Genomic DNA, 27,567 nt, shown 5'->3' with positions numbered 1-27,567 from the left:
CGGGTCCAAGGTAACAAAAACCCCCAAGTATTTAAAACCATCCCGGACCACCTGAAGAGGAAGTCTACTCGGCAACGGAGGCAAGATACCAGATAAAACGTATACACAGGACTTAGACCAGTTGATGACGAGGCCTGAGTTAGCGCCAAAGGATGCAAGAACGTCAAATAAAACAGATAAAGACTTGCGAGGAGAAGTAAGATACAAGAGGATGTCGTCCGCATAAAGCGAGACGCGGTCTTCGAAATCCGGGGCCCAACGAATACCTTTAAGGGACGGTTCCCAACGGAGCCAGGCCGCCAGCGGTTCAAGAGCGAGCGCGAACAACAAAGGGGACAAGGGGCAACCCTGACGGGTACCCCTGCCCAAGGAGAAGGGGGCCGACACTCTACCGTTCACTACAACTTGCGCCAGAGGTTCCGCGTACAACAGTCTAACCCAGCTAATAAACTCGCACCCGAATCCAAATTTCTCAAGTGTCGCCCATAAATAGGGCCACTCCACAGTATCAAAGGCCATGGAGGCGTCCAGGGACGCCAAAATGGCCGGTTCAATCAAAAGCCCCGCCCTCGCCAGCGCGCCGTGGAGGCGACGTAAATTCAGAGCCGTGTTGCGATGCGGGATAAAGCCAGATTGATCCGGATGGACCAACTCCCCGAGAACCGAAAGGAGACGGGTCGCCAAAAGTTTAGCCAACACCTTAGGTTCAACATTTAATAGGGATATGGGCCTATACGAGGAACAGAGGTCACGCGGTTTACCCTCTTTGGGAATGACGACGATAGTCGCCAGACGCTGATCATAAGGAAGTACGTTCCGCTCACGAGATTCTAAAAACATGGCGCGGAGATACGGCGCCACCTTATCGGGGCGTAATTTGTACAACTCGATAGGCAAACCGTTCGGGCCCAATGCTTTGCCCGAACGGAGCGATCGAAGTGCATTGGCTATCTCATCATTCGTAAAAGGGGAGTCCAACGCAATACGGTCCAAGTCGGTGACACAGGGCAAAGTGATATCACGCAGAAGAAGGCGGGAGTCGGCAACATCCCTCACAGACACGGGAGCATATACCACACGGAAATATTCCGCAAAACGATCAACAATGGCGGTCGGATCAATCACATTCTCACCACTCGCAGACTGAATCACGGGCACCACACGATTAACTCTTTCTTTCTTGTCCAACCACGCTAGGAGTTTGCCCGCCTTGTCACCCACATCGTACAATCTGCCCTGCTGCTCACGAAACATCACCTTTGCAGCGTCAGTGACCAGAGATTTATATGCAAACTGTTTTAGACCCAGGGCATGGAGTTTCTCAGGCGTGACACCAGATTCCAACTCGTCCTCCAAAGCAGAGATCTCCCCCTCAAGGTCCACCACCTCCCTCCTCCCAGCCCTCTTAGCTTCAACAATCAAGGAAAGGGCCTGTCCACGAATCACAGTTTTAAAGGCTTCCCACAGGGACACAGCCGAAGAGACCGACCCCTCGTTTTCCAGGAAATATGCATCCATGGACTTGAGCAAGAGGGTACGAGTCTCAGGGGAGGAAAGATACCAAGGGTTAATGGGAGCCACTCGGCCCGCAGCCTCTACCCCAACCTCGAAACGAAGCCAGAGCGGCGAGTGATCAGAAATACCCCTCGGCAAATGTAAAATCTCACGAACCGCCGACGATTGGGCTGCGGGCATCAGGAAATAATCCAGCCGAGACAGACTGCCATGAGCCCCAGAATGGAAGGTGTATTGGAGCTGAGTAGGATGCAACAGTCGCCAGCAGTCCACAAGGCCAAAGGTATCTAAAAACCCACCCAACCACTGCTGAGCCTGCGGGGTATCTCTAGGGGGATGGCGATCGTGAAGGCCGGAAAGCACCGAATTAAAATCACCGGCCAGAAAGAGAGTGCTATCAGGGAGATCTAACAAAACACGGCCCAAGTCAGTAAAAGTAGAGGCCTGCAAACCCGGGGGAACATAAACATTGAGGAGAGATAGGGTGCGGCCTTCATACCTACCCACCAGGACAGTATATCTCCCACGGTCATCATGAATCACCTCATCGATCGCCAGGGGGAGGGAGGTCCGAACAAGAATACCCACACCCCTAGATCCGGAGGTAAACCCCGAGTGCGCCACAAGGCGGTAGCCCCATCTATTCATTGCATAACAAACATTACCAATCAAATGGGTTTCTTGCATGAAAACAATGTCCGGTGACAAACGTCGTATACATTTTAAGACCACACTGCGCTTAATACGATCTCCCAGGCCATTAACGTTCCAGGAAAGAAATTTCAACCCTCTACCCCCCATCCCAGCCGCCCGAGCCAAGACCCCCCGTCCATGAGCTAGACATCAGAAACAGCAGCAAACACAGGAGCAACTCGCCTTGAAAACAACACACAGAAAAGAAAAAACGTCCCAACCCCCCTCCCCCAAACTGAAGAGAAACACCCCCCACCCTGCACCCCTGCAAAAAGCTAAAGAGCCACCCCAACCTGCAGTGTGCCTGTCGCCCAAGAACCCCTATTCTACACAAAGACCCCGGAGGAGGAAAGGTCTCCGTTCCACCCACCCCCCGACCTCAGCAAGAACAAAAATAACAAACAAAAGACAGAATGATCACAATGTAGAGGGACGCCGGCCAACACTCCTGAGAATGTATTCAAAATAAGACATAAGAGCCGAACAGTTAGATCTCCACACCACCTTCGGCACCACCAGGGTGAGCGGCGGAGTCAGTCTCAGGAGGACGGTCAGGCAATGAGTCCAGCCAGTCATTAACAGCATCTGGCCGATCAAAGAAAAGGGTACGCTCATTGTATTCGACCCGAAGTCTGGTGGGAAAGAGCATGGCGTAACGTAGGCCCCGATCCCAAAGACGTTTCTTGGCACCACGAAACTCCATACGTTGTCTCTGAACCTGTTGGGAAAAGTCCGGGTAAAAGTTCACCGTAGCATTCTCAAAGGCCACCGGGCCCTTCACCCGCGATGCCTGCAGGATAGCGTCCCGGTCTCTATAATGAAAAAGCTTCGCTACAATGGGTCTCGGCGGGGCTCCCGGCTTGACTTTGCCTCCTGGAACACGATGTGCGCGTTCCACCGTGAAAACTTTTGTGAGACCAGAAGGGGCCAGATGGTTCAAGACCAGATCCTCAACCAGGAGATCCACCGAGTGGGGTTCAGGGTTCTCCGGTACACCAACCAGGCGAACATTGCAGCGACGCGCCCTATTTTCAAAGTCCTCCAGGCGACGGGTCATGAAGTCGTTCCCCCGACGGAGATTTCCAATCTCAGTTTGGAGCTCCGAGACGTCACTCGTAAGGCTGGAAGATTTAATATCCAGTGATTGTACCCTCTCATTCGTCTTGCCGAGATCAGCACGAATCAGATTCACCTCAATAGCCACGGTGTCAAGTTTGTGGGCCAAGGCCTCGTATTGTAGGCCGATGGATTCCCTCACACCCGAGATGGCGCCCATGATATCCTGTAGGGAGGGCTCCGCCGACTCTTCCAAAACTCGTTCGGACGCTATACTGGAACCAGGCAGGGCAGCTCCGGGGGACCCCTTAGAATGGGTATAACGGTCCATGACATTTGATTGAACTGGAGCTCCGCGCAGAGGTGTTTTCGTCTTGCGAGTCTCTCTGTCCCCTCTGCCCGCCATTTTGAAGATGCGTCACAGGACAAGCCACCAGGTTCGACGGGCCCGACACTCAAAGTACAGGATCAAAAGTACATGAAAAAGGGGGCACAACTCGGGTAGAGGTCGCCAAGCCAGCAAATAGGTCAAATGAAAGCCCAACAGCCGATCTGCCTCCAAGTCTCAGTCGCAACACGACATCCACACCCGTGGCCCAAGTCGGAACGGAATCGAAACCGAAACTTAGGAAGGGGGGACCCACAAGGCCAGATCTCCTGCCGTTGTTGTTCAATTGCAGGACGGCTGCAGAACCGCACCCCGTCCCGGGCGCACCTCAAGGGCGGAGCCCAAAAGTTCAGAGCACCATATCTCAGGAATACGAAATCCAAATCGATTTCTGAAAAGTGCCAGGGTAATCAGCCAAACGTCCCTCACACGAATTCTTGCAAGAAATCAGGATTCAGCCAGGATAAAATGCCGGGAGCGGCGAGGGTCCGGAGAGCGCTGTGCTCAAGCGGCCATCTCGGATGCCCGCCAAGCTCCTCCCACGGCCTCTATAGTTAAAGTGGACCGTGCTGTAATTAAAATAAATACATTACTTTACTAAAAACGTACAGCATGCTGCAATGTTGTGGAATATCCTTAAAAACCAGCTGAAGCAGCGCATGTCCTGCCTCCAGTAGGAGAAACTAATTAAAGAAAATAGTGCTTACAGACTATAGAACAGGTACCATGTAACAACCAAAGTAAAAGGGCCAGTCCTCATGGGAGGTTACAAATGTAGACAAGGCGTTACCAAGGAGGGACTAACAAGCCTATTTACGAATCACAAGGCAGAATTTACAAAGGACAATGACACAAGCAAATGACAAATATGGGCAGCGAGTGGGCGGGGTTTCCAGTGCATACCCTAATACAGCATGCTTCACAGGGCGAGCAGGAAATGCGCGCTGCCTCTAGGCTTTACCTAAATAACATCTGTTTGGCATTGGCTGCAAGCCTCGCCTTTGAGAAAGAAGGGCAGGCACAAAGGAGTGAATGAGGAACAATGGCAAAAAGGAGGAAGGAGGGAGAGAAAAATTTAAAGAAAGTAAGAAAGAACAAAGAAGGCGAAAAGAGGGAAAGAAAACTACAGAAAATGCAAAGTAGGCAAATATGAAAAAACTAAAGAAAGAAGGGAAAAAGGCAAAAAAGAGAAGGGGAAAGAAAAGAAGGAAGGAAAAACTAAAAAGAACGGTAAAACAGAAAGAAAGGAAAGGCAAACAAGAAAGTATAAACAAAGAAATGAAATACAAAATAAGAAAGGAAAGATATATGGAAAGTAGGCAAGAAAAGGGGAAGAATGCAAGAAAAAAAGAAGGAAAAGTTAAACAGAAAGCTTAAAAGAAAGTAAGCAGGAAAGCATTTAAAGAAGAAAAAATAACGAAAAGGGGAAAAGTAAAGGCAAGAAATAGGATGTGAGAAGGAGGAAAGGAAAGCAGTCAAAAAGGAAAGAATGGAAGAAGGCAAAAGAGAAAGTAAAAAAGAAACAATGAAAAGGAAGAAAAAGAAGGCAGAAAGGAAAGGAATGAAAGGCGGAAAGAAGGGAAAAAAAGGCAAAACATTAATGAAAGAAAAAAGAAGGGAAAGAGGGTTCATAGTATAGACTGCTGGGATTCTGAAACCCAGATTACACCCCACCTTATGTTTAAATAAAACAGTGGTAAGTGTGCAGCAAAATGACCACCATAAAGTTGGTTTCCCTGCTCCAAGAAGGAGATGAGGAATAATTTCCTCTCCACTATAACCGTTTTGCTACCTTGTGATTACATAGTCCAAATGATGCTGAACTGAAGATTCACACACGTGTTTCTGCTTGTGCTGGGTCATGCTAGATGTGGGGCTGTGGCTAAGGTCCTTTGCAATCGTGAGTTGGCACCAGCATACTCCCACATGGCAACACAATTGTGTGTAGTTGCTATCCGGATGTCTACTGTGTTATCTGCACTTATATGAAGCACTCTCCTCTTCCTTACTGATGTTGTGTGCTCTCCTCTGTTTTGCCCTAACAGCCAGATCAACAGGGTAACAATGGAAATGCCTTTCTAAACAATAAAGAAGGTTTTAAATATATCTGGGTTGGTTAGTTGAGCTTCATAAGCGTGGGGGGCAATATGGTTGTATTCTTTTCAGTATACTTAATCAAGGTTAGGGAGAAGGAAGAGGAAATGATCCATTCAGCTTCCTTGTACTATATCCAAAAATCAAGTGGGGAATGGATCACTTGTCCTGCTTAACCTAGGGTCAGCAAATCGTCGTGTTCGGTATCCCAATAAAAAACCCTTAAACACATGCAAAAGATGGATTGTGGCGGTATATCTTGATTCTCCGCCTCTTAATTTCGCTTTCTAAACCAATATCTCGAATCCAGAACTATTAAGTAAACCACTGGCAGTACGAGTATTTTTTATTTTCTGTTTTTTCACATATGACCCTAATATAACTGATCACTTCTGCACTAACCAGGGTCATACCTCCGGGTGGAGAAAGCACGCTCACTAACCCTATGATGATGCCAACATGTGATTAAGAGGCGGAGAATCAAGATATACCACCACAATCCATCTTTTGCACGTGTTTGAGGGTTTTTTATTGGGCTACCGAACACGACGATTTGCTGACCCTAGGTTAAGCAGGACAAGTGATCCATTCCCCACTTGATTTTTGGATATAGTACAAGGAAGCTGAATGGATCATTTCCTCTTCCTTCTCCCTAACCTTGACTAAGTCGGGATTCAACCCATACACCTATTCGTATACCGAGAGCTGCGAGCAGGGACCGAACTGCATTCGTCAGCCTTTTGAAAACCTACAGAAGAATTTTGTTCTACGAGTATTGAAACTCTTGTCTTTTGGACTTTGACAATTTGGAAACAGTTACAATATACGTTGTATATGTGTAAATAGCCTTGCGAAAGCCCCGGCGCAACTCGCCAATAGGGGGCGAAACACGTGTCGGCTGTCCATGTCTCACAACAAAATAATAAAGATGTCACACTGCAATTTGAAGTAGTTCTGTCTCCTATATGACAATTCGAAAGAACGGATATTTATCCAAATAAGCACAATTTTGATATCTCATGGAATACACACTTTCTATTTCTCAAACTTGCCTTTGCTTATGAAGCTCAAGAGGTCCAGAGCTTCGAGTGTGTCTCCATCTACTTATAAAAGCAGCTTATTAAGCGTTGTTTAGCCTTGGAATCCTTGGACCCTCCTTGTCTTGCTGGTAACGACGATTTGCTGACCCTTGATTAAGCAGGACACAGTCCTGCCAAGCGTCACGCAACACGTGTGACGCTCACGCATTTCAGTGCGGTGATCCGCATCACGCACTGAAATGCAATGTCACGCATTTTGCACCTGCTGCCAGGCGAGCCACCAACGGCGCCTGTCACTAGCAAATGGTGAGGCTGCGGCGCCAGCACGCGGCTCATAACACAGCCGGGGGCCGGGATCATGCCTGCCCTCTCAGTCCGATAATGCAGCCAATGAATGATCACCGTGTCACCAGGGGCGGCGGGATTAAATCCGGGGGATGTGCGGCGGAAGAGTGCCGTCACGTCCGGACAGGAACAGGAAGTTTGTAAAGCGGCGGGGGAATCTGCGAGTCGGAGTGCATGCTGCCTACTGCTCAGTCACTCACAGCCTCTCATCGCAGGCCGGGCCGGCCGCATGGGGTCCGGCCGCATGCTCGATTGCGGGCGCCTGCGCCCCGCAAACCAGGCTGCAGCAGCAGTTGACTTGACCTCCTGGCAGGCAGCTGAGCCGGCGAAAGTCAGCTCTGGGCTGGCCAGCCCCACCAGGAAGACGAGCGCGGCCACGGCGGGGAGGGAGCGGTCGAGGCGAGGAGTGTCCGACTCGAGTGGACAGCACTGGCAGTACTAGTGGCAGGCAGTCTGTGCTGCACATCGTGGCTGGGCAGCACTGCAGCAGGTCACTCAACATAAGTAAGTCAGCCCCCCACGGTGGTGGCTGCGGAGTCACAGTCGACACAGCTGTCCGGGCGCTACCCAACTGTTAAATGAACACACAGTGTCAGAGAGAGACAGTAAGTACTTCTAGCCAGACAGTCTGCCACTTAACGGTGTTGTCAGACTTACGCACTACTGAGTATGTGATGCATAACTGAAATGCCATAGGGGGGCTGGAATGACTGTAAACATTAACGGCCGCCAAGTTCCGGAGGTTCTGTTTGCCCCGTGCAAGACATTTAGATTGACGTCTCTCATCACTCATTTCTTCAGGCAGGCCCCACGGTCTGCCCAGCTGCAGCAATCCCCGTTTCCAAGCTCCGTTGGCATTGTCGTAAGGTACCTCTGAGTATATTTTAGTTCAATAGGCAAACTGACCTCCTTAGTTCAGTGTCTTTTCTTCGCAGGCTGCTAACCCAGGGTGAAGGGTGCCGTCCGTAGGAAATGCACAACAGGTGTTAAATTAAGCGTGGAAAGATGCAAGAGGGAGACTTCAGTGTAGTTCAAAAAGCGCAGCATAGCTCATACAACTCGTATTTTCACCAGCGGGTCATAAGAAAGAATATGAAGCTATCCCAAGTGCAATGGGGATAGAGCCAGCGACGGGGCTAAAAACAAAATATTTTTTAACTCTTCTGCTTGCCTTTTACCTGCAGGTAACTGCATATAAAATAAAATGTACACACATTTAATGAAGAACATAAATGCAAGTTAAACTAGCAGGTGGTAAATGTACTGTTAGGCCGTGGAAGCTCAACTGGTTAATGTGATCACTACAGGTGTATGTAACATCGACACAGAATTTAACCCTTGTTGATGCATTGGAGATTAGGAACATGTATTTGAAGTGCTATGAAGTCCTAGCCTCTGGCAGCACTATGAATATGCATGTCATTATTTTCAAATCGTATAACACAGAGTGTAAAATAGGCTATGATAACAATGTGCACAAATAACCAGGGACTTTTTGGGTTTGGCAAATGTAAATGTAAATGTAGTATACTTGTAAAGCGCACAGCTGCCCCAGCAACGGGGCGTCCCGGCGCTGTATAACTCTGGGGAACCCGTCCTGGCTTTCCCTGTGGGATGGTCCCTTGCTGGGAGTCCCCAAGGTGGAGCCAGGCATCCCCGGAATTGGTGGGGCCGTTGTGGAGATTAGGCAAGCTAATGCCCAGAGTTGCCGAGTGGAACCCCTGATTAGAGTAAGCACCGAAGCGAGAATTATCGAGTCCGCTGACCAAGGTCCACGACCCTGCCGCGTCGGGAATTGAACCCTGGTCCCGGACTGACTTCTGCTCTCAGGCCTGCCACCTCTAACCAGTGAGCCACACTACTCCACAATACCCTCTTTACCAACAGAGTAGAAGGGGGCCTTTGGCTGCCAGCCCTGAAAGTGGCACCGTAGCAAATGTATGTATTTGGGATGGTGTCTGCTGTGTTAAATGTTCAGCATGTTCTCTAGTCAGTCCTCAAACAGAAATTAAAACAAAGTTAGTTTGTCATTCAGTTTGACTGGTCTCGGAGAGGCCTGATTTATGGTATAATCTCCTAGTTGCACTTGCTATGCTATGAACTTTGTTTTTTAAGCTAGCATGCTGTCATGAATGATCAAATCAATTAGATCTTCTGAGCAGCTGCAGTGCATGCCTACCTTCTCTTACTGAAAACTGCGGTCACGCAGTATTTCTCTGGTTAGTGCCCTTCCATTTCTGGTTCTTTGTAGTAGTTTTAAGAGCTTTTTAGAGGTTCCCGTTACTCAAATGAGTGTAATTTCTGACTTTTATACGTTTCCCCTCATCTTTATCGCATGATTTTGCTTGTGATAAAGTGTCACTCATAGACGTTGAAATGTCACTCATAATTACAATGAAATTATGAAAATGTCACACATAGCAATCTGAAACCTTGGCAGCTATGAGGACAAGTGATCCATTCCCCACTTGATTTTTGTATTCTTTTCAGGCCACTGATAAGAGTGATGCACCATGTTTGATACGTTTCCTTGGGGCGAATGTGGTGTCTGCAAAGTTTCTGAACAATTTGTTTGCACCATTCATATGCGAGAACACAAGGGGTTTGGATGGCAGTTCTGAAGTTGCTTTCTGGAAGATATGGTTTCACTTTCTCTAGTAGAGAGAGTTGGTGCCAGGCCATCATGAGCTTCTTGATAAAGTGTTCTTTGTAGGCTAGGTCAGTGTTGAAAGAGCATCTAAGTGATCCAGCATTGGTCGATACCTTTTTGTTGAAGCCATCTACGTTCATATTGTTCAGCCAGATTTGAAATAGCTGTTAGATGACACAAGAAATTCTGTTTGGGTGGTGTTTATTTAAAGATGGGTGCTGGACATTAGGGCTGGACGAAGTGCAGGCCATGTTTGAGGCTTTGGATGTCAGGGGAAAGAATAGACTTTCATTAAAAGTTGTGCGTTGTCAGTGCATAGTATAATTTTAATGTTGTTATTGAGGACTAGAGGACCAAGAAGATCCACATAGAGGAAGTAGATGACTGGGAAAGGATGGATTCTTTGGGAAATACCAAAGGGGTGTGATAGCTGTCGGAGATGCCGACAAGGGTTTTTTGCCAATGTTATGCTCGAAGCAAATGCTAGCGCATTTCTGATTACTGGATATGAGATTGTAAGATGCTGGTCATCTGCCAGTTTACATCTTATGACAATGTACGTGTACTGAACGATAAGGGTCTGGATTGAAAACGTGTTTAAGTCTAGAACATGCACCGATATATTTAATAAAGAACAGATTTGAAAAGTTGTGGGGGAACTTTTTTAAATGGTTTAGCTCAGTTGCTCTCAAGCTTCCCAGCTCTGTGCGCAAGTCACTCACCTAATGCAGGTTTATACTTCGTAATCTGAGGATTGTCCTGATTTTATAATGTAATAAGTGGACTTTTGGTAAGCAGCTCAAAGAACTCACATCTATCCCCTCTCTTGAAGGTAATAGGATGCAAATTCCTCCCCACCATCGCCTACGTGGCAATGATATTCAAAGACAAAATGGCCAACTTGCTGGACAGAACGCAGTTCTCTTGCTACCGCAGAGTATTTTCGCTTTCAAATTGCACACGCAAATCAGACACAAATTAGTGTTAGCTTCGCAGCATTGAATATTAAAAGCAAAATTCTTTGTCTATAGCCTTAAAGCCAAGCAGGCGAAGAACCATTTGTTAAAAAAATATGACTTGGAAAGTGGTAAGCAACCCGGCTACAAACTGGCACAAGTTTCAAAACCATGCCCTTGAGGCCCTAGAGGCATGCGAAATCTAGACATGGGGCTTACCAGTTTCCGTGAAGGCCAAACTGCTGATTAAATATACAAAGTTAATATCAAGGGAACATGACGTTCTTTGAAATTGCAGGATTGTTAATTAACCAACAGCCAGTAGCTCTGTACCTAATGGAAACCTGGCGTCATGGCCAGTCTGCCCCAGACATTCTGGATGCCCTCCGAGATGCTTAGTTCCATATTGAGAATAGATAGACCTAAACAAAGGGGTGGAGGGCTCGCAGTGATTTTTAAGAGTAATTATCAATTCAAGCTGATTGAGCTCACAATTCCTGGCTGCCAAGCAGTCCTCTTCTCCTTATCTTTCACCAGCTCTCATTCTGTAGCAGTGCTTCTTATCTATCGGCCACTAGGACCAGCCAGAGCCTTTACCAATGCTCTGCTGGATCTAATTTCCTCCTATGCCATCTGAAATTTATAGTTCTGGTCGATCTAAATGTATATTTTGAACACATAGCTGTCGCGTAACATCTTCTCTATTAAAGGAACCTCTAAGCATTGGAACTGAATCAGCCCGCAGAGTGCCAATCAACAAATCTTCTCCTGGCTAATTGGGGATCTGGACACCTTACCTCCTCTGAAGCCATGTAACAGTACCCGCTGCAATTCAACTGCGGAATGGTTCACCGAGGAACTCCTGGGCCAAAAAAAGATCTGAAAATGGTTGGAGCGCCTCTGGAGAAGGGACTGTAAGCCAGATGATAAAATGTTATTTCTAGGGGCACTAACAAATTATCACAAGCAGATCAAGAGAACACGTACTAAATGTTACACCCTTAAGATCAAATCCTCTAGGGGTTCACCTAGGGAGATCTTTCAGATCGTCAAAAGCCTTACCTCCCTCAAGCGAGTTGCTGCTACCATCCCTTCCTCTACAGACCACTGCAATCTAGTGGCCCGCTTTTTCTCTGAAAAGATAGATACTATCTAGTCCTCCTTTCCTGAATCCTCTAGGGGTTCACCTAGGGAGATCGTTCAGATCGTCAAAAGCCTTACCTCCCTCAAGCGAGTTGCTGCTACCATCCCTTCCTCTACAGACCACTGCAATCTAGTGGCCCGCTTTTTCTCTGAAAAGATAGATACTATCTAGTCCTCCTTTCCTGAATCTAGCAGGAATTTTAAATTCATCCCGCCGGAGAATACACTCCCTTCTGAGGGTCTCCTCAACCTCAAAGCTCTAACTGTTCCGGAGACTGAGCCTTCTCTCTACAGTGAAATCGGGCTCCCCTCTTGTTCCCTTCTCACCAACCATGCTGTTACATGGGAAGAAACCTATTTCCCCCGTACTTTGTAATCTTCTAAATCGTTCCTTTGTCTCTGGTCTAGTCCCCTCGGACTAGAAACTTGAAATGGTGGTTCTTTACTAAAGAAGCCCTCACTGGACCCCACTCTTGCAGAAAATCTGAGACCAATCTCTTTACTTTCATTTTTTGCTAAGATGGCTGAAAGATGTTTTACCCTCCAGTTAACTATGTTTACTGAAGAAAATAATCTTCTTCATATGACTCAATCAGGGTTTAGATCTATGTTCAGCACCGAATCAGCTCTTCTTCTAGCCTCTGAATCTCTTAGAATATCTGCTGATGAGGGCAAGATAGCGGCCCTGATCCTGTTAGATGTAATTGCCGCATTTGATGCGGTATTCCATGGTCTCCTTCTGAAACTCCTGTGTATTCTTGGGGTTAGGGACTGCACACTTGACTGGATCACAGATTTTCTCCATGAACAGACCGTCCAGGTCTGCCAGCAGTCCTACAGGTCTCAGACTCTCTCCATGTTGCAAGGAGTGCCTCAGGGTTCGGCTCTGAGCCCTACCCGGTTTAATGTCTGCATGCGCCCTCTGGTGGACGTAGCTGAGTGTCATGGGGTGAAGATGGTATCATATGCTGATGATACTCAGCTGATTATAACCCTGACACAGGACGAAGGTGATGCCGCCCCTAAGCTTAGAGCGCTCCTGGTGGACCTGGCAAAATGGATGGCTTTTAGTTCCCTGAAACTAAATGCGGGAAAGACTGAGGTTCTTGTGTTTGGCAAGCAACCGTCCATCTGGTCTTCTATATGGTGGCCTTCTAAACTGGGGTCGGTCGCTGTCCCTGTCCGTAAAATAAAATATCTTGGGGTCCGGTTTGTTTCAGCACTGTCCTTCGACTACAAAATCTAGTCACTGGCTGACTCCTGTTTTGGCATCTTGAAGACGCTATGCAAAATCTTAGAGCGGTTACCAGAGTCGGCTAAGAAAACATGAATCCAGGCGTTGGTAGTGTCTCACCAGGACTACTGTAACGTTCTTTATATTGGAGTCTCTAAGGGCAGAATAAGAATGTTGCAGAACACTGCGGCCTGTATGCTCCAAAATATTCCTAGGTATTCATCTCTCGGCCCTGCCCTTACTAAACTTCACTGGCTTCCTATTCAGGCCAGAGTGGCCATCAAAGCTTTATGCTTCTGTCCCAGAATCATAAATTTGAAAGGTCCCCGATATGTATTTCCCCTGATCCATCTATCTGCCAAATCGCAGTCACAGATCCTGGGGAACAGCTAAGCTGTTGTTACCTAAAGTGCACAGAACTCGTTTGGGTGGAGATCCTTTAATTTGCTTGAGGTTAAGATGTGGAATCTCCTCCCCCCCTGGAACTTAGAATGCAGCCTTCAGAAGTGCTGTTTCGTAGACATTTAAAGACCTGGTTCTGCAGGCAATCCATAAGCCATCTAATGACCATGGCTGGTCCACTGATCAATGATAATGTAGGAGAAAACCTAGCGCTGGGACACTCCGTAATGGAGTAACCAGGCGCTTTATACATTTTTAACATAACATGACGTACAAGCTGTGAAGTAATTGGGATACAGAGGGTTGGCCTTTATGCTGTATGAGCCAGGGTTCCTCCCACTCAACCTTTCTTTGCCCCTCAACTTGAGTATGACACGTCACCTAATGGGATTGCGTTTTGGATCAATTCCTTTAAATTCCTATTGGTACGGTCGAAGGAACCTGAATGACTGACAGACAATGCAAAGGCAGGGGAATCATTGACACATGTACTCTATAATATATTTGATGAGTTAATACCGCAAAGGAGGCTCTGGCTTTGACTGGTATTTCCGATTTTAAATGTTAGGACTTGTTGAGGCACGGTAGAAACATGTGTGAGAGGCAAATCAGCTCAGCTAGCTGCCCCCTTTGTGAAATGTAGGAAATCTGTAGCCACTTTACTTGCCACCCTCCTGGCCTCTGATTTACCCCCATGCTGAATCTCACTCACAATGACCAATCTGGCAGGGGTGTTAAGGCTTGGCAATTAACAAATCCTTCAATCGGATCACGAACAGCAGATGAAGGGGAGTTTTTAAGTTGTGGAGGGAAGGATACCTCATTATTCATACTTTATTAATGCATCTGACCTTAATTTGTTACACTTTTATTAGGTTTTTATACACTAGTATATTTACATGCCTTTTCTACCTTATTTAAATGTGTATCCCTCCCATGTTGTGGGCCCTTTGATTTTAATTAATCATGCAATAAAAAGATATATATACATATATATATATATATATCTAGAATGTAATGAGGACGACTACTAATCCTAAAATGCTAAGAAAATCCTGGACTGGCTGAGGGACGGGCATGGATCTTGGAAACTTGAGCAACCTTGCCATACTATTGTACTAGTAAATCTATATACCGCTTACTATTCCTATATGCTGGCACTAAATCGCTTCCTTATGTGATTAGCATGCAACACTGTGTAGGATGTGTGGTCTGCAAAGTGTTGTCTGTGTTTTGGTCCCACTGTCGTGCATGATGATCACAGTGGCGTGGTTGTGGCGTTAAAGGATGCAGCAGGTGGTGAAGGATTCAGAAGTGTGAGAAGCAGGAGTGCAGATGTTGTTTTGATTTACAGTGAGCTGCCAGATTTGAACAGCTCTACGTGTCTTCTTTTAGCATTTTTGGGGATTATATAACTCTAAACAGGTTACCGGGCTGGCTCGTCCATTCTAAGATTTTTAATTTAAAGTTTATGGTGCAGAACAGCCACAAGTAAGAGGGGGTTTTGGTGGGGAGATCTGTCGGGATGGACTTTGCAACTGTCATCCCATAAATGTTAATCATTGTGAGATGTTAAGAATCAGTCATGGTATGTAACTAGTTGGGAAACGAGGTTGTACGTTCTTAAAGCAGAAAGAGTAACAACACAGAGAAAGTATAAAAATCTGTGTCTCCACAACTCATCTGATATAAATATGGTGTGAGACTGGGAGGAAGTGATTAACAGTATCTAGATGTCGCTCATTCGACTCACACGAAGTCAGCTGAGAGTGTGTTGTGGTGTTAAACTTACAGCTTCTTGGTGAAATAAGTTCCACCCATGGGGCCAGGACTCTCAAACACCGATATGTGCCCTTAGCATGCAGGGCTGCATTGGGAACGAGGCTTGTAGTGTACTGCGCACACCCCAAAAGTTCCATTACCTTTCAGTCCTAGTCCCATTACTCCTATCACGCGCTCTGCCTCGCCTTGGTTGTATCCGAAAGCGGTGTCCAGCTGGTCAAACCCCCGCGCCGTGAACTCCTGCACCGCTTCGGCACTCCCGCTCTGATCCAAACTGGAGCCGAAGGCCATGGTCCCCAGGACGGTGGTCGGCAAAGACCGCGCCATGACTGCTAAGGAGGAAGCGGCTCGGGACATGTCAGCTGCAGCCCTCCTGATCTTTGAAACAGGCACTCTATCTAACGCGCATGCGTCGCATTTGACAGCCGCATGCTAAGAGCCCACAACCTGTAGATGATTCGAGGATAAGATCGCCCATAGCTTCATGGGTAGTGTAGTTCGCATTTAGGGAAGCTGCTCTTATGCGACCCGTTATTGGCATTAAAAGTCTGACACGCTTCGCTAAAATCAAAGTGTTTATAATACTTTCAGTAGTACAATGTTTTTTGTGGCTGCATTTCGATTGTAAGGTTATTTTGAAGAAGTGTCACTTTTTGTGACAAGCTTAAACGTTAAGCAGCTCTCTGAGGTTTCTCTTTGTTGTGTTTCTTGGGCTCGGATCAAGAGTTTCTCTGCCTTGAAGGTTAGATATTCTTCGCCACAACAACGTACAACGTAAAGTAAAAGTAAAGTAAAGTCCACATTTGTAAAGCGCACAATCACCCGTAAGGGTCTCTAGGCACTGGGGGCCGTCGGGAAGATTAAGCGAGCTATTGCCCAGAGTCACATGGTGCTGGGTCTCTAGGCGCTGGGGGCCGTCGGGAAGATTAAGCGAGCTATTGCCCAGAGTCACATGGTGCTGGGCTAACCTGCCGCCGGAGCCGGGGATCGAACCGTGATCCCCAGATTCCAGCGTCAGTGGTGCTGGGCTAACCTGCCGCCGGAGCCGGGGATCGAACCGTGATCCCCAGATTCCAGCGTCAGTCGCCCTGGCCGCGGCGCCACACTGAAGACTATGTAACATATTCACAGCTTTCATGTTCCCCGATTCCCTGCGCCAGTAGCCCGCCCGATAGCTCTGCTTGAAGTGTATCTTCCGATTTTATTTATAAAATCTTATATAGCGCAACCCACTGTAATAATGATGAATGCGCCACACGTGAGCAGTATGTAAGAATACCTTTATTTACCCGGAGCGCCGGGAGCAACTGCTTGGGGGCAGCGGTCGGCGCCAATAACACAATATGGCCGCTTTCCGCTTCCTGTCGTCTACTTCCTGTCCGGGGACAGAAAGACTAGACCGCCACTACATATCTCCCCCCTTTATGCATTTACCCAAACATGTAACCAAGTCCTTACTTCCAGTTCATGTCATAGTCCTTAAACTTCTCTGGTACCTTCACTCTCCTCCCCACACGGGTCTGCACTCCTTCATTGCTTCCTTCTCCTTCCGATGCCTTGTTCTCTGTTCGTTCTCCTAAATCACTTCTTTCACTGTCCATCGCTTTCTCTTCATTACCTGCTGTGTGTCCACTTCTCTCTTTGTCTCCTTTTCTCCTTCCTCCTTCTACCTCTGCCACGTGCTGCTCTCCTTCGTCTACATTCTCTCCATACCTTCCTCTACATTCGCTTTCACCTTCATCTTCTACATACTCTGCACCTTCCATTGTCTCTTCTTCCCACTTCAAGATTTTACTGCATTTCGCCATTCTGTCCAGTGACCATATCTTGCCGTCACTAAGCAAGGCCGAACGGGCGTAGGGCTCTACCACCTTCAAGGGAGGTGAAAACTTGCTCTCTCCCTTTCTCTTCATGATGGCCAGTTTTACCCTAACCCACTCGCCTTTCTCCAAATTCGTATTCTGAGTGTTCCGTCTTTTGTTGTAGTGAGCCGTGTATACCTCCTGCGCCCTTTCTAGATTTCTTCTAACCACAGCTGGTGACCACCTGCTCTGCACCACTAGTTTCCTCCATGCCGTGTTATCTTTCGTGAAGGCCTCCCTTCCTCTCAAAACCTTGAACGGGCTGTATCCTGTGCTCCCTGGTGTGATGCGGTAAGCCCAAATCATCTTCTCCAATTCTTTCTCCCAGTCCAAACCATCATCAATGGCCGCTTGAATGGTTCCCATGATTACACGATTGAAACGCTCCACTTGACCATTACCAGCTGGGTGATAGATTGGTGTGTGTTTCACTTCAATTCCATTTCTGTTGGTAAAGGCAGTCCACTTCGCTGAAGTGAATTGGGGCCCGTTGTCGCACGTAATTATCCTTGGGATTCCTTCCCTGACAAATGTGGCACGTAAAAAACGTACCACGGCTTCAGTGTCGGCATGTTCCATTATCTCTATTTCCGGCCATTTCGAGTATTTGTCAATGATCACTACTGCGTATTTCTGAGTTCCTGCTTTGTCGAGGACTGGGCCCATTATGTCTACTGATATCATTTCCCACGGCCCATCCGGGACTGGAAATTTTCCCAAGGGCGGCCTCAGCATGCTCTGTGACTTGTCCGCCTTTGCACATGACTCGCACTTACGCACATGACGTTCCACTTGCGCATCGATGGCCGGCCACCAGTACGCTTGTCGGGCAAGGGCTTTCGTTTTCGTTATTCCTTGGTGCCCTTCATGCAGTAGTGACATCAGATGATCCAGAATGTTCTGCGGTGGGACCACCTTGTCACCTCGGAGTAAGAATACCGGGTTCTCCGCCAGAGACAACTCGTCCCTGATCTCCCAGTACCTCCTTAGTTCTTCCTTCAAGTGTCTTTTTTCCGGCCATCCATGGACGACGTACCCTTTCACTGCCTCCAGATCAGTGTCCTCCTCGTATGCTTTTTCCCATTCCTGAGCACTTATCACTCCTTCTGTGTCTTGGATGGTGGCCACTACATATCCTTCCCAGTCCTGTCTCTCTCCGCTGCTCGCTTCATCCATGGCCGCTGCTCTACTTAAGAAGTCTGCAACTTTGTTCTGCGGTCCCGGAATGTGTTCTACTTCATAGACGAAGTCTAACAATCTGAGAGTCATCTTGGCAATCCTGGGTGTAGCATGATCGTGTCCGCTGGATGTCAGTACTCGGACCAGTGGTTTGTGGTCTGTCTTCACTAGGAACTTGGCTCCCCACAAGTATTGCCTAAATTTCTCCATCGCCCAGACAACCGCCAGCATTTCCTTTTCCACAACACTAAACTTCTCTTCGTGGGAAGCTAGCGAGCGAGAGGCGAAACTGACCGTCGACAGCTCTCCAGATGCAGACTTTTGCATCAGTACTGCCCCAAGGCCGCGGTCACTGGCGTCAGTAGTGAGGATGGACTCTGCACTCGGGTCAAATCCCTTGACCCGAGGGGATTTGAGGGGAATGGCGGTGCTCATCTCCTGCTTGAGTGCGTCAAATTCCATTTGCTCGTCTTTCCCCCACTGGAACCTGTTCTTTTCCTTGAGTAGTTGACGGATAAAGTGCGTTTTCGTGGCGAAATGGGGAATGAATTTGCTGTAATACTCGGTAATTCCCAGGAATGACCGAACATCTTCTTTCTTCCCAGGAGTGGGTGCCTCCAGAATGGCTTTCATGTTTGTCTTCTTAGGAGTAATTCCTTGTCCACTCACCTCGTGACCTAGGTACGTGACGGATTGGACTCCTAAATTGCACTTGGACCACTCCGCCGTAAGCCCGTTGTCCTGCAGCCTTTGTAGCACTTTGTGGAGTTTCTCATTATGGTCTTGCTTCGACTTCCCCATCACTAAAATGTCGTCCTGAAAGAATAGAACATCTTTTAAGTCTCTTAGAAGTCTGTGCATAATTTTCTGGAAGACTGCCGCGGCTGAGGCAAGGCCGAAGGGCATCCTCACAAATTCGTAGCAACCAAAGGGAGTGATAAAAGATGTGAGATGGCTGCACGACGGATGTAGTTTCACTTGATGATAGGCGGATGACAAGTCTACCGTGGAGAACCATTTAACATCTTTTGTTTTCGCCAGCATTTCATTGATTCGTGGTAGAGGGAATTTGTCTATGACGATGTTTTTGTTCAATTCTCTGAGGTCTATGCAGAGCCGGACTTTGCCGTTCGGTTTTTGGGCTACTACTAGGGGTGAGAGCCATTCCGCGCTCTCAATCGCCCTGATCACTCCTTCTCTTTCCAGTCTGTCCAGTTCCGTTTGCACTGCCTCTCTACTGCGGAACGGGATATTCCTCACTTTGTGCATAACGGGCTCCGCTCCCTCCTTTAGCTTGATGAGATGTGTGTATTTACCCAGTTCACCAATCTGGCCATTGAACACCTTGGGGTACGCCTTCTGCCACGACGTCACATCTTCCTTGCTCTCCATGTCCATAAGTAAGATTTTCTCGATTCCTCCCGGGTTGAGTTGGATTCCCAATGCACCCTGGTCCTTCCAGCTCAGCACCGAAGGGCCTTTCTCTGCGACATATAGTTTGCAACTTGCGTGGCGGCCCCTGAATTCGAACAGGAGTGGACAGTACCCCAACATTGGAATCTTTTGTCCGGTATACGTGACTGGTCTCACATCCATTGGTAGAAGTTTCTCTTTGATCCTTTGGGCGAATCTGTCTTCCCAAACTTTCCTTTGAACGATGGATATGGGCGCCCCACTATCTGCGATCATCTCCAGTGGTATTCCCCCGATGTGCATGTCCAGTCTGGGTTTGTCTGAGTTCGGACCTTCCATTTCCAGTACTTGGACATCTATGTAAAGGAACTCCTCTTCTTCCACTGTGTCTTCTTGGTCGCTTGCATCTTCCCTCTGACCTTGGTCCACTAAACGTACCATTGCGTTCTTGGGTTTTCTTCGACACACCTTTTCGTAGTGTCCGAAAATGTTGCAGTAAGAGCATTTGGCCCTGAACGCAGGACACGCCTTGTCATTTCCCAGATGGGCATTGCTACCACACCTGTAACAGTGGGGTCTTCCTCCTTTGTTGGATCTGCTGTCCGTCTGATGTTTGGTGAAGCTGTCCGATCTTCCACCTCCTTGATTCCTCCGCGTGTCGCTCTGCCTCGAACGGTCATTTCTAGTAGGCATCGTGATCTTGCATACCGCTAGCGACTCTATGGCTTCTTTCTTCGCTGCTTGAGCACACCTCCTTGACAATTCTGCTTTCTTGACCATCGCCCAGATTTCTTTGAGTGGAGCATCTCCATTCACCCACAATTTTTCCTGTATGTGAGAACTGGACGTGTGCATGATAATCTGGTCCCTGATTAGTTCATCGTGCAGCGTCCCAAACTTGCACGTGAGGGCCAATTTCCGCTACGCTACGACGTACTCATCCACCGTCTCGCCACTTTTTTGCTTCCTCTGAAAGAAGTTGAATCTGTCAATCGCGACGCACACTACCGGCCTGTAGTGTGCATCCAGGTCAGCGATGGCGTGATCAAATACCTCTGTGTCCGTGGCGATTCTCTCACCTTTGACTATGGTGTCGTACACTCTGATCCCTTCCGGACCCAAGTTGTGTAGTAGGATCTTCTTCTTCCTTTTACTCGAGAACGGGGTATCTCCTTCTTCTTCCAGTGCCTCCAGGTAGTTAAGGAAATACCGCTTCCAATCTTCCCATTTCATCTCCGGTTCGCCGCTCTTTGTCAGAAATGGTACTAGCTGGGTGAGGGACGTAGTCTGGCTCGCCATTCTGGGTTCTCCCCTCCTGTCCGTCGCAGTCTTGATCGTCCGACTGGGTGGACTACCCGGCGTGTGCTGCTTTGCAGTGTCCTCTTCACTGCACTCACCGTCACTCTCCCCCTCCTTGATGCTCTTCGTGGGTTTCGACAGTCCCAGGGGGCCCTCCTCACTGACGTGGTAGGAAGAGTCCGGCGCCTCAGGCACTCTCCGTTGTTCTGCCAGGGTGCCCGACAGGAATTACGGCACTGGGGATGGTTCAATGATAATTTCCCTGACTTCGTGTGCCAATGATGCCTCGTATGAGCACTGTGACTCCTGATGCATGTGCGCACCGTTTATTAAACATAGATGGCAGCACTGGGGGGCCAATGTGTTCCTCCCCGCTCTGGACTCTGGTCGTGGTGCAGTGATCTGCACTGGGGTTATTGCGCCGGTTTTCGCGCCTTCTCTTCGGGCGCCCGACGGCTCCTCTGCCGCGCTCCGGGAAACTCTGTCTCCGCACCCGCAAAATGCGTGATGTTCGCTGCCGAGTGCGTGCCGGTGGATTCACACTCCGACACTCGTCGCCATTGTAATAATGATGAATGCGCCACACGTGAGCAGTATGTAAGAATACCTTTATTTACCCGGAGCGCCGGGAGCAACTGCTTGGGGGCAGCGGTCGGCGCCAATAACACAATATGGCCGCCTTCCGCTTCCTGTCGTCTACTTCCTGTCCGGGGACAGAAAGACTAGACCGCCACTACACCCACATCAATGTTAACAACCGTGCTTTACAATGAAGAGGCCATACAGACAATCATTTTAAAACAAAATGTGTTCGGGTCAACTTGTATTAAAAATAAGATGGTAGATCTCCCCCACACCAGAGTAAATGCCGGTCTGGCTCGACCTGGAAAGATGCATCCTGGGGGGGGGCCGACCCAATCATGGCACTGACGGCCAACAGACACCCAGAAACAAAGAATGCAATCATCAGGAACACAAAGACGGCACTACTCAGAGTAGACAGAGAACTGGAGGTCAGCATCAAAGGATCCAACTGGGAATCAATATGGTACAACTCCAAGGTGACATACAAAGGGGGAACATTAGAGAACACAGAGTGGTACAGCAGAAGCATCACGACGCCGGCCCAACTAGAGCTAGACAGCAACCCGCTCACATTCGAAGCACTACAGCGCACGCATAAACTACCAAACAAGGAGTTCTATGAATTCCTCAGGATCAAGGCAGCCTTCACCAAAGCTAACCTCTCGAAGCACAAACCATTCATCATACAGTACTCACAAAACCTTAACAAGACAGGCCATCAAACTGCTCACATTTACAACCTCATTACCCCCCGCACCACGACACTAAACAACAAAACACTAGCATTCTGGGAAGGGGAGTTACAAAGACCACTAAACGAAGATGAAAGGGCTAGACTATGGATCTCAGCATCCAAGAACAAGATAACCCCACAATTAGCCCAAACAAAATACTGGCTACTACACTGACTACACTGGACCCCAGCCAGGCTAGAAACAGTAGGAGCCAGCGAGAGCGGCACCTGCTGGAAGTGCCACAAAGCAAGGGGGGACCTTGCTCACGTCCTATACGAATGCCCCAAGGTCAAGGTTTTCTGGCGCAAAAGTTTACGAACTCATAGACACGCTTACAGGCTGCCACATACAACGCGGCCTACCAGGCATAACCATGGCCTTCCTGGCCACAGAGCTCGACTCCAAAGAGAACCGCGAACTAGTAGACGTCTTGCTAACCGCAGCCGCCAAAACAATTCTAGGTAACTGGAAAAACACGAGTAAAGCCACGTTCAAACGTTGGTTCAACTGGGTAACATTTCTACGAGGGGCCGACAACATTACCGCCAACCACCACCCGGCGAATCACACAGCCAGAGGGGACATGTGGGCGGCCCTGGATGCCCACCTGGAACGATAAACCCCCCCCTTTTTCTCTCTCTATCTTTTCTTTCTCTCTCGTGCTCCACCACAAGCCAGACATTATATTTTGGTCTAAGCAGTCAAGAATTGTGACAAACTGTCTGTATATGTCAAATTTATTTTTAATAAAAATATTTTGAGATAAAAAACAAAAAAAATAAGATGGTAGATATGATATGTTGCAGAGTGCATGTACAATTTACTATTCATGTACCAAACCAAACAATTTTGCTATTAAAAAAAGCAGGTAGATGCAAATGAATAATGTAATATACATTGAACATCTTATTTCACATCCTAACTGAAGGTCAATATACAGGACCTCCAGACAGACCCTCCAGGATTTCGCGGGAAACCGCAAAATCGGCACAAAATGCCACGATTTTTACAAAAGTGCCGATTTCACGGGCACTTTTGTAAAAAGTCCGAGAATTTTACAAAAGTGCCCAGGAAGGCAGGGACTTTCACAGGGCATAAAAGCTGATGTGACCATCGAACCATTTCATCTGAGGACAATTATGGTCTCAACTAAAGAGATGCTTATGTCAAAGTGAAGCAGTAGAAAGGCAAAGGCCACGGTGTTAGGGGGTAACTCTCACACCAACCATGTGACACGTCTTTTTTTTAACTTAGGATCCAAAATACTCTGGGTTTTTAAATCGGGAGAACAAAAATACAAATTTAAAAGGAATATGCAATGCCACAGGTAAATAATAAAAGTTATGGCTAGGGTAAATTGTGGTGCCTCTGAAGTGTTACCGTGGATGAAATAGGGGAAGCTTAAGGGAAGAGATCACAGAGGACATCCCAAGTAAGCAAAACAAAGAAAAGAGAAGCAAGACAGGGATTACCTTAAAAATGAGATAAACATCTAACAAAGAAAATGATCAGTGCCTGAGATTAACCACGCTCCACTTATTCTCAGCGTGAATAATGGACCCAAAGCAACCGCACATGGGAACTCCAGCACAGAACATGACTCATCTAAAAAAAGTTTCCTCAGCACATAGGTGCAAGTGACAGTTTCATCATATAGGTGCAATATAGGAAAGTAGCCTCAACAGGTGTTTGGAGAACAAGACCGCAGGCAAAAACACGCAGTAACTGCAGTTACGAAATGCGACTAAAAAGTGACTAGCAGGGTTAGATTTTAATTGTTTCTGTGTCAATTTACATACATGTGCTGTCGGTGTGTAAGCTGCCAGGACATTCCTACTGGTGTAGCCTCCTTTTGCATCAGACCCATTTTTAACAAGATCATTAGATCCTGTAAGACTGTTGACAGACTCCAGCGAGTGCATAAGGCTGGCAGCTCTTGGGTTCCACTCAGCTGCAGACACTTGCCGCATACAGCACACATCTTCTAAGGTGACTCGTGGGCCTTATGTGAGCTCTCATATCCAGTTAAATGAAACTCAAATGATACACTATGTACAACACGGCCTGTGTGCCTGGTATCAGAAGTGGTGGGCTTTCAAGCCAACAGGAGCATATACTTGAAACCACGGCATAGATTTAGATTCTGCTGAGGCCACTAAACAGGACCCTGGACATGCTCCCTCTTAAACGCAGCGTCTACAATCAGAAAAATACTTCCGCATCAGAGCTGAACGTACCACATCTCTGTGGGTCAGACTGGACTCGTCCATGTGCTTCTCCAATTTTAGTGGCCAAACTCCCCTCTAGCAGTCTGAGTGTGGCCACCCTCACAGGGTCTGAACAGGCAGTGGAAACCTTCTTTTCTCTGGCTGTCCACCTTTGGAACTCCCTTCCCTTGGTCATTTTGTAGGTACAGTCAAGACACCAAAGGCTTTTCACCCTAAATACACTGTGGATATGCTTAGGTGGACTTTTAGGGGTAAGAAGATCTTGCTCCCTTCCTCACTAGCCCATGTGAGGGAGAATGATGTCATGAGATAAACAGACAGATGGACACAGATGGAAAGAGATTTGATTTATGAAGCATTTATCATTTGCAGAGACCTTTTTGCTGCACCAGAAGACAAAGTTAAAGAAAATAATCAAAGGCCACTGGGAACATGTATTCACCTAGCAGCTTAAAAAGGACAACAAATACTCAAACAACATCAAGCTGGAACACAATACACTTTAGAAAGACAGACTGGAAGACAATTTCCAGCAAGGAATAAGATGTAGAAAGCAGGCATTTGGAGATAGCTCATTGGATCAGAAATGGGCGGGAATGGATAGCTCACGACCACTAACCGGCTGGACAGAATGGGAACAGCCACAAGTTTCAGCTTTCGTTATAGGGCACGGATCGTAGGCACCAAGTTGGTGGAAGCCCTTGGGCTCACATTGGAAGGGTAGTTCACAAACTCAGAAATGAGATATAAAGGGCCAGGTGTATGCTTGCCTCAGGGGCGGATATCTGGGACCAGAAAAGATAAAGTCAACGCTGCCTAAAGGCTGCAAATGAAGGAGATCAAATCAATTTAGGAGATTGGATTGGGGTTATACTTTCCCTCATTTTCAGGGTGGGAGAAGAGACCTATGCCAGGATGTTCAAAAAGGAAAGTTCATACATAGTGGACAAAGAAACCAGGTATCCAGAGGGGGGAACATCTTTTACAACGCAACTGTTACAACGAAGTACCTTTACGACGCAACCATTACAACGCAACTTTTACAACGACTTGCGCTGGGGGGCGCTCTAGGATAGGGAATAGTTTCCAACACCTTCCCTACTATCCACGGGGACTGGAGTTGGAATAGTAAATTAAACTATTCACTATCCATCGCCCCCCAACGCAAGTCGTTGTAACGACTTGCGTTGTAAAACTTGCGTCGTAAAGGCATGTATGTAATAGCATGCGTTGTAACATCATCCATCCATCTAGAGGTGGTCTGGGAGGAAGCCTTGACACTTCATGTGCCACGCGTGGTCGGTGTTCTCCGTCTTTCTTGGATGGCCCAAGGGCCACTCACGATGTGTTAGTCATAACAGGAACAGAATAAACATCCGCAGCTGGAGATTTTTATGGAGATTCATGGATCTTTGATGGGCTTCTCAGAGCCTATATTAAAGCAAATGGAGGATTGCATTTCCAAGGAATAACAGCCTTCACCTGTGGGCTGCTTCCTCTGTTCCATATCCCAGGTTGCCTATTTCAAAGCGGAATACTCTGCTAAAACAGTTTCCATTGATATAAGGCTGAAAATGAATGATTATGAGTAAAATAAAGTGCTGCAAAAATGCAGCTAAATTGCCCTATTTGTGCCGCTAAATTCCCATATTTGTGCCGCTAAATTTGCTAATCCATGCTGTGAGAAGTTAGCCTGGCATATGATGTCCACTAGTTCTAGTGGGCACCTTGCACCAGTCTAATTGACCCTTATTGATGATGGTTGTAAAGTCATCCTTATAGAAAGCTATCCTAGTGGTAGCATGAACCAGCAGTCTTCAGGCTAAGACTACAGTAGGCGCGTTAAGCAAGTTGTTTTACCATATATAATCCCTTGAATACCAAATGAAAGGACACCACACAAGGTATATATCAAATATATATGTATTTACTCTAAACACAACCCCTCTGCACTCTTTATGAGGTCAGAGGTAAAAATACAATACAAGTCACACAGTTAATACACAATAAGTTGCACAGTATATGTTATGCTCTAGGGGCCTCACTAACCATATACTAAGAAAGTGGTATAAGTACCACGTGAGAGTTAGAATGCAGGCCTAGGGCCTGTAGAATCACTGAGCCTACACTAAACAACCAGTTGTTAGGAAGTAGGAGACCCACAGGAGCGGCGTGCAGTGTCTAAACACAGGCGCGGGTTCCCATTGACACTCTATGGTGTTCGTAAAAGTTACAAAGTTAAAGATTAATGACACTTCCGGATGGATTTGGATGGAACCCTTTTAAACTAGAACACTTCGAGAGTCAAGACCCATGGGAGCACCGGAGTACTCGAGTTACCTCACCCAGGGAAGCCGGGTGCATAGGTGTCTTTTCGTGTTGGGTTTCATCTTCGTTTTCTATGGAGAGCCGCAAAGAAGTGCTGCAGGCGACCAGAGGAAAAGTGTCCGGGTGGATCCAAGAGTGGATCAGAGATGTGAAGAGCCTGAAAGCAGAGGGGACAGAGTCTGGGTCACTAGCGAGTGACCAGGAAGGAACCAGGAAGGAACCAGGCGATGTCGGGTGCTTTAAGGTGAAGAAAGTGAGCTTGTCTCTTCAGCCACGAGGTCCAGGAGGCATCGATGATGACCAAGAGCTGGATTCAAGCTGTTCCACAATGGATCTAGATTACTGCCATGTCGGTATCTGTATTGGACCCAACAAGCCTTGGCAACTGCAACCCACACAGGCGGTCAAGATTGGCTCTGGTGCAGACCAGCAAGGTCTGTGGCACTTCTACTTTTGAGGGAACCTGGAGCAAACCTGGAGCAACCAGGATAACAAAGAAAATTCAAGATGGCATCTTCAGGGGCCTCACTAGCCAACGGGCAAGGAACCGGGAAGATGTGTCAAGCTCAAATTTGAAGGTTGGGCCCACGGGACACTCGCAGAGTGTGGGGGCCTGGGCTTCGGTACAGATGATGCTTAGG

General features: G+C 47.5%; 1 protein-coding gene across 1 annotated transcript in view; it reads right to left on the bottom strand.

Annotated features, from left to right (window-relative positions):
- LOC144755735 (aflatoxin B1 aldehyde reductase member 2-like) overlaps positions 1 to 15,713 on the bottom strand; it is a 364,367-nt gene extending 348,654 nt beyond the window's left edge. Inside the window, exon 1 of the mRNA XM_078644934.1 lies at positions 15,439 to 15,713. Within this exon, the coding sequence (XP_078501060.1) occupies positions 15,439 to 15,655 (217 nt within the window). The 5' untranslated portion in view covers positions 15,656 to 15,713. The remainder of the gene's footprint in view (positions 1 to 15,438) is intronic.
- Positions 15,714 to 27,567: the final 11,854 nt, after the last annotated feature.

Source organism: Lissotriton helveticus, chromosome 5_1 (assembly GCF_964261635.1).
Source record: "Lissotriton helveticus chromosome 5_1, aLisHel1.1, whole genome shotgun sequence".
NCBI lineage: Eukaryota > Metazoa > Chordata > Amphibia > Caudata > Salamandridae > Lissotriton > Lissotriton helveticus.
The sequence above is the reverse complement of the archived record's forward strand: the minus strand, read 5'-3'. Positions and strand labels throughout refer to the sequence as shown.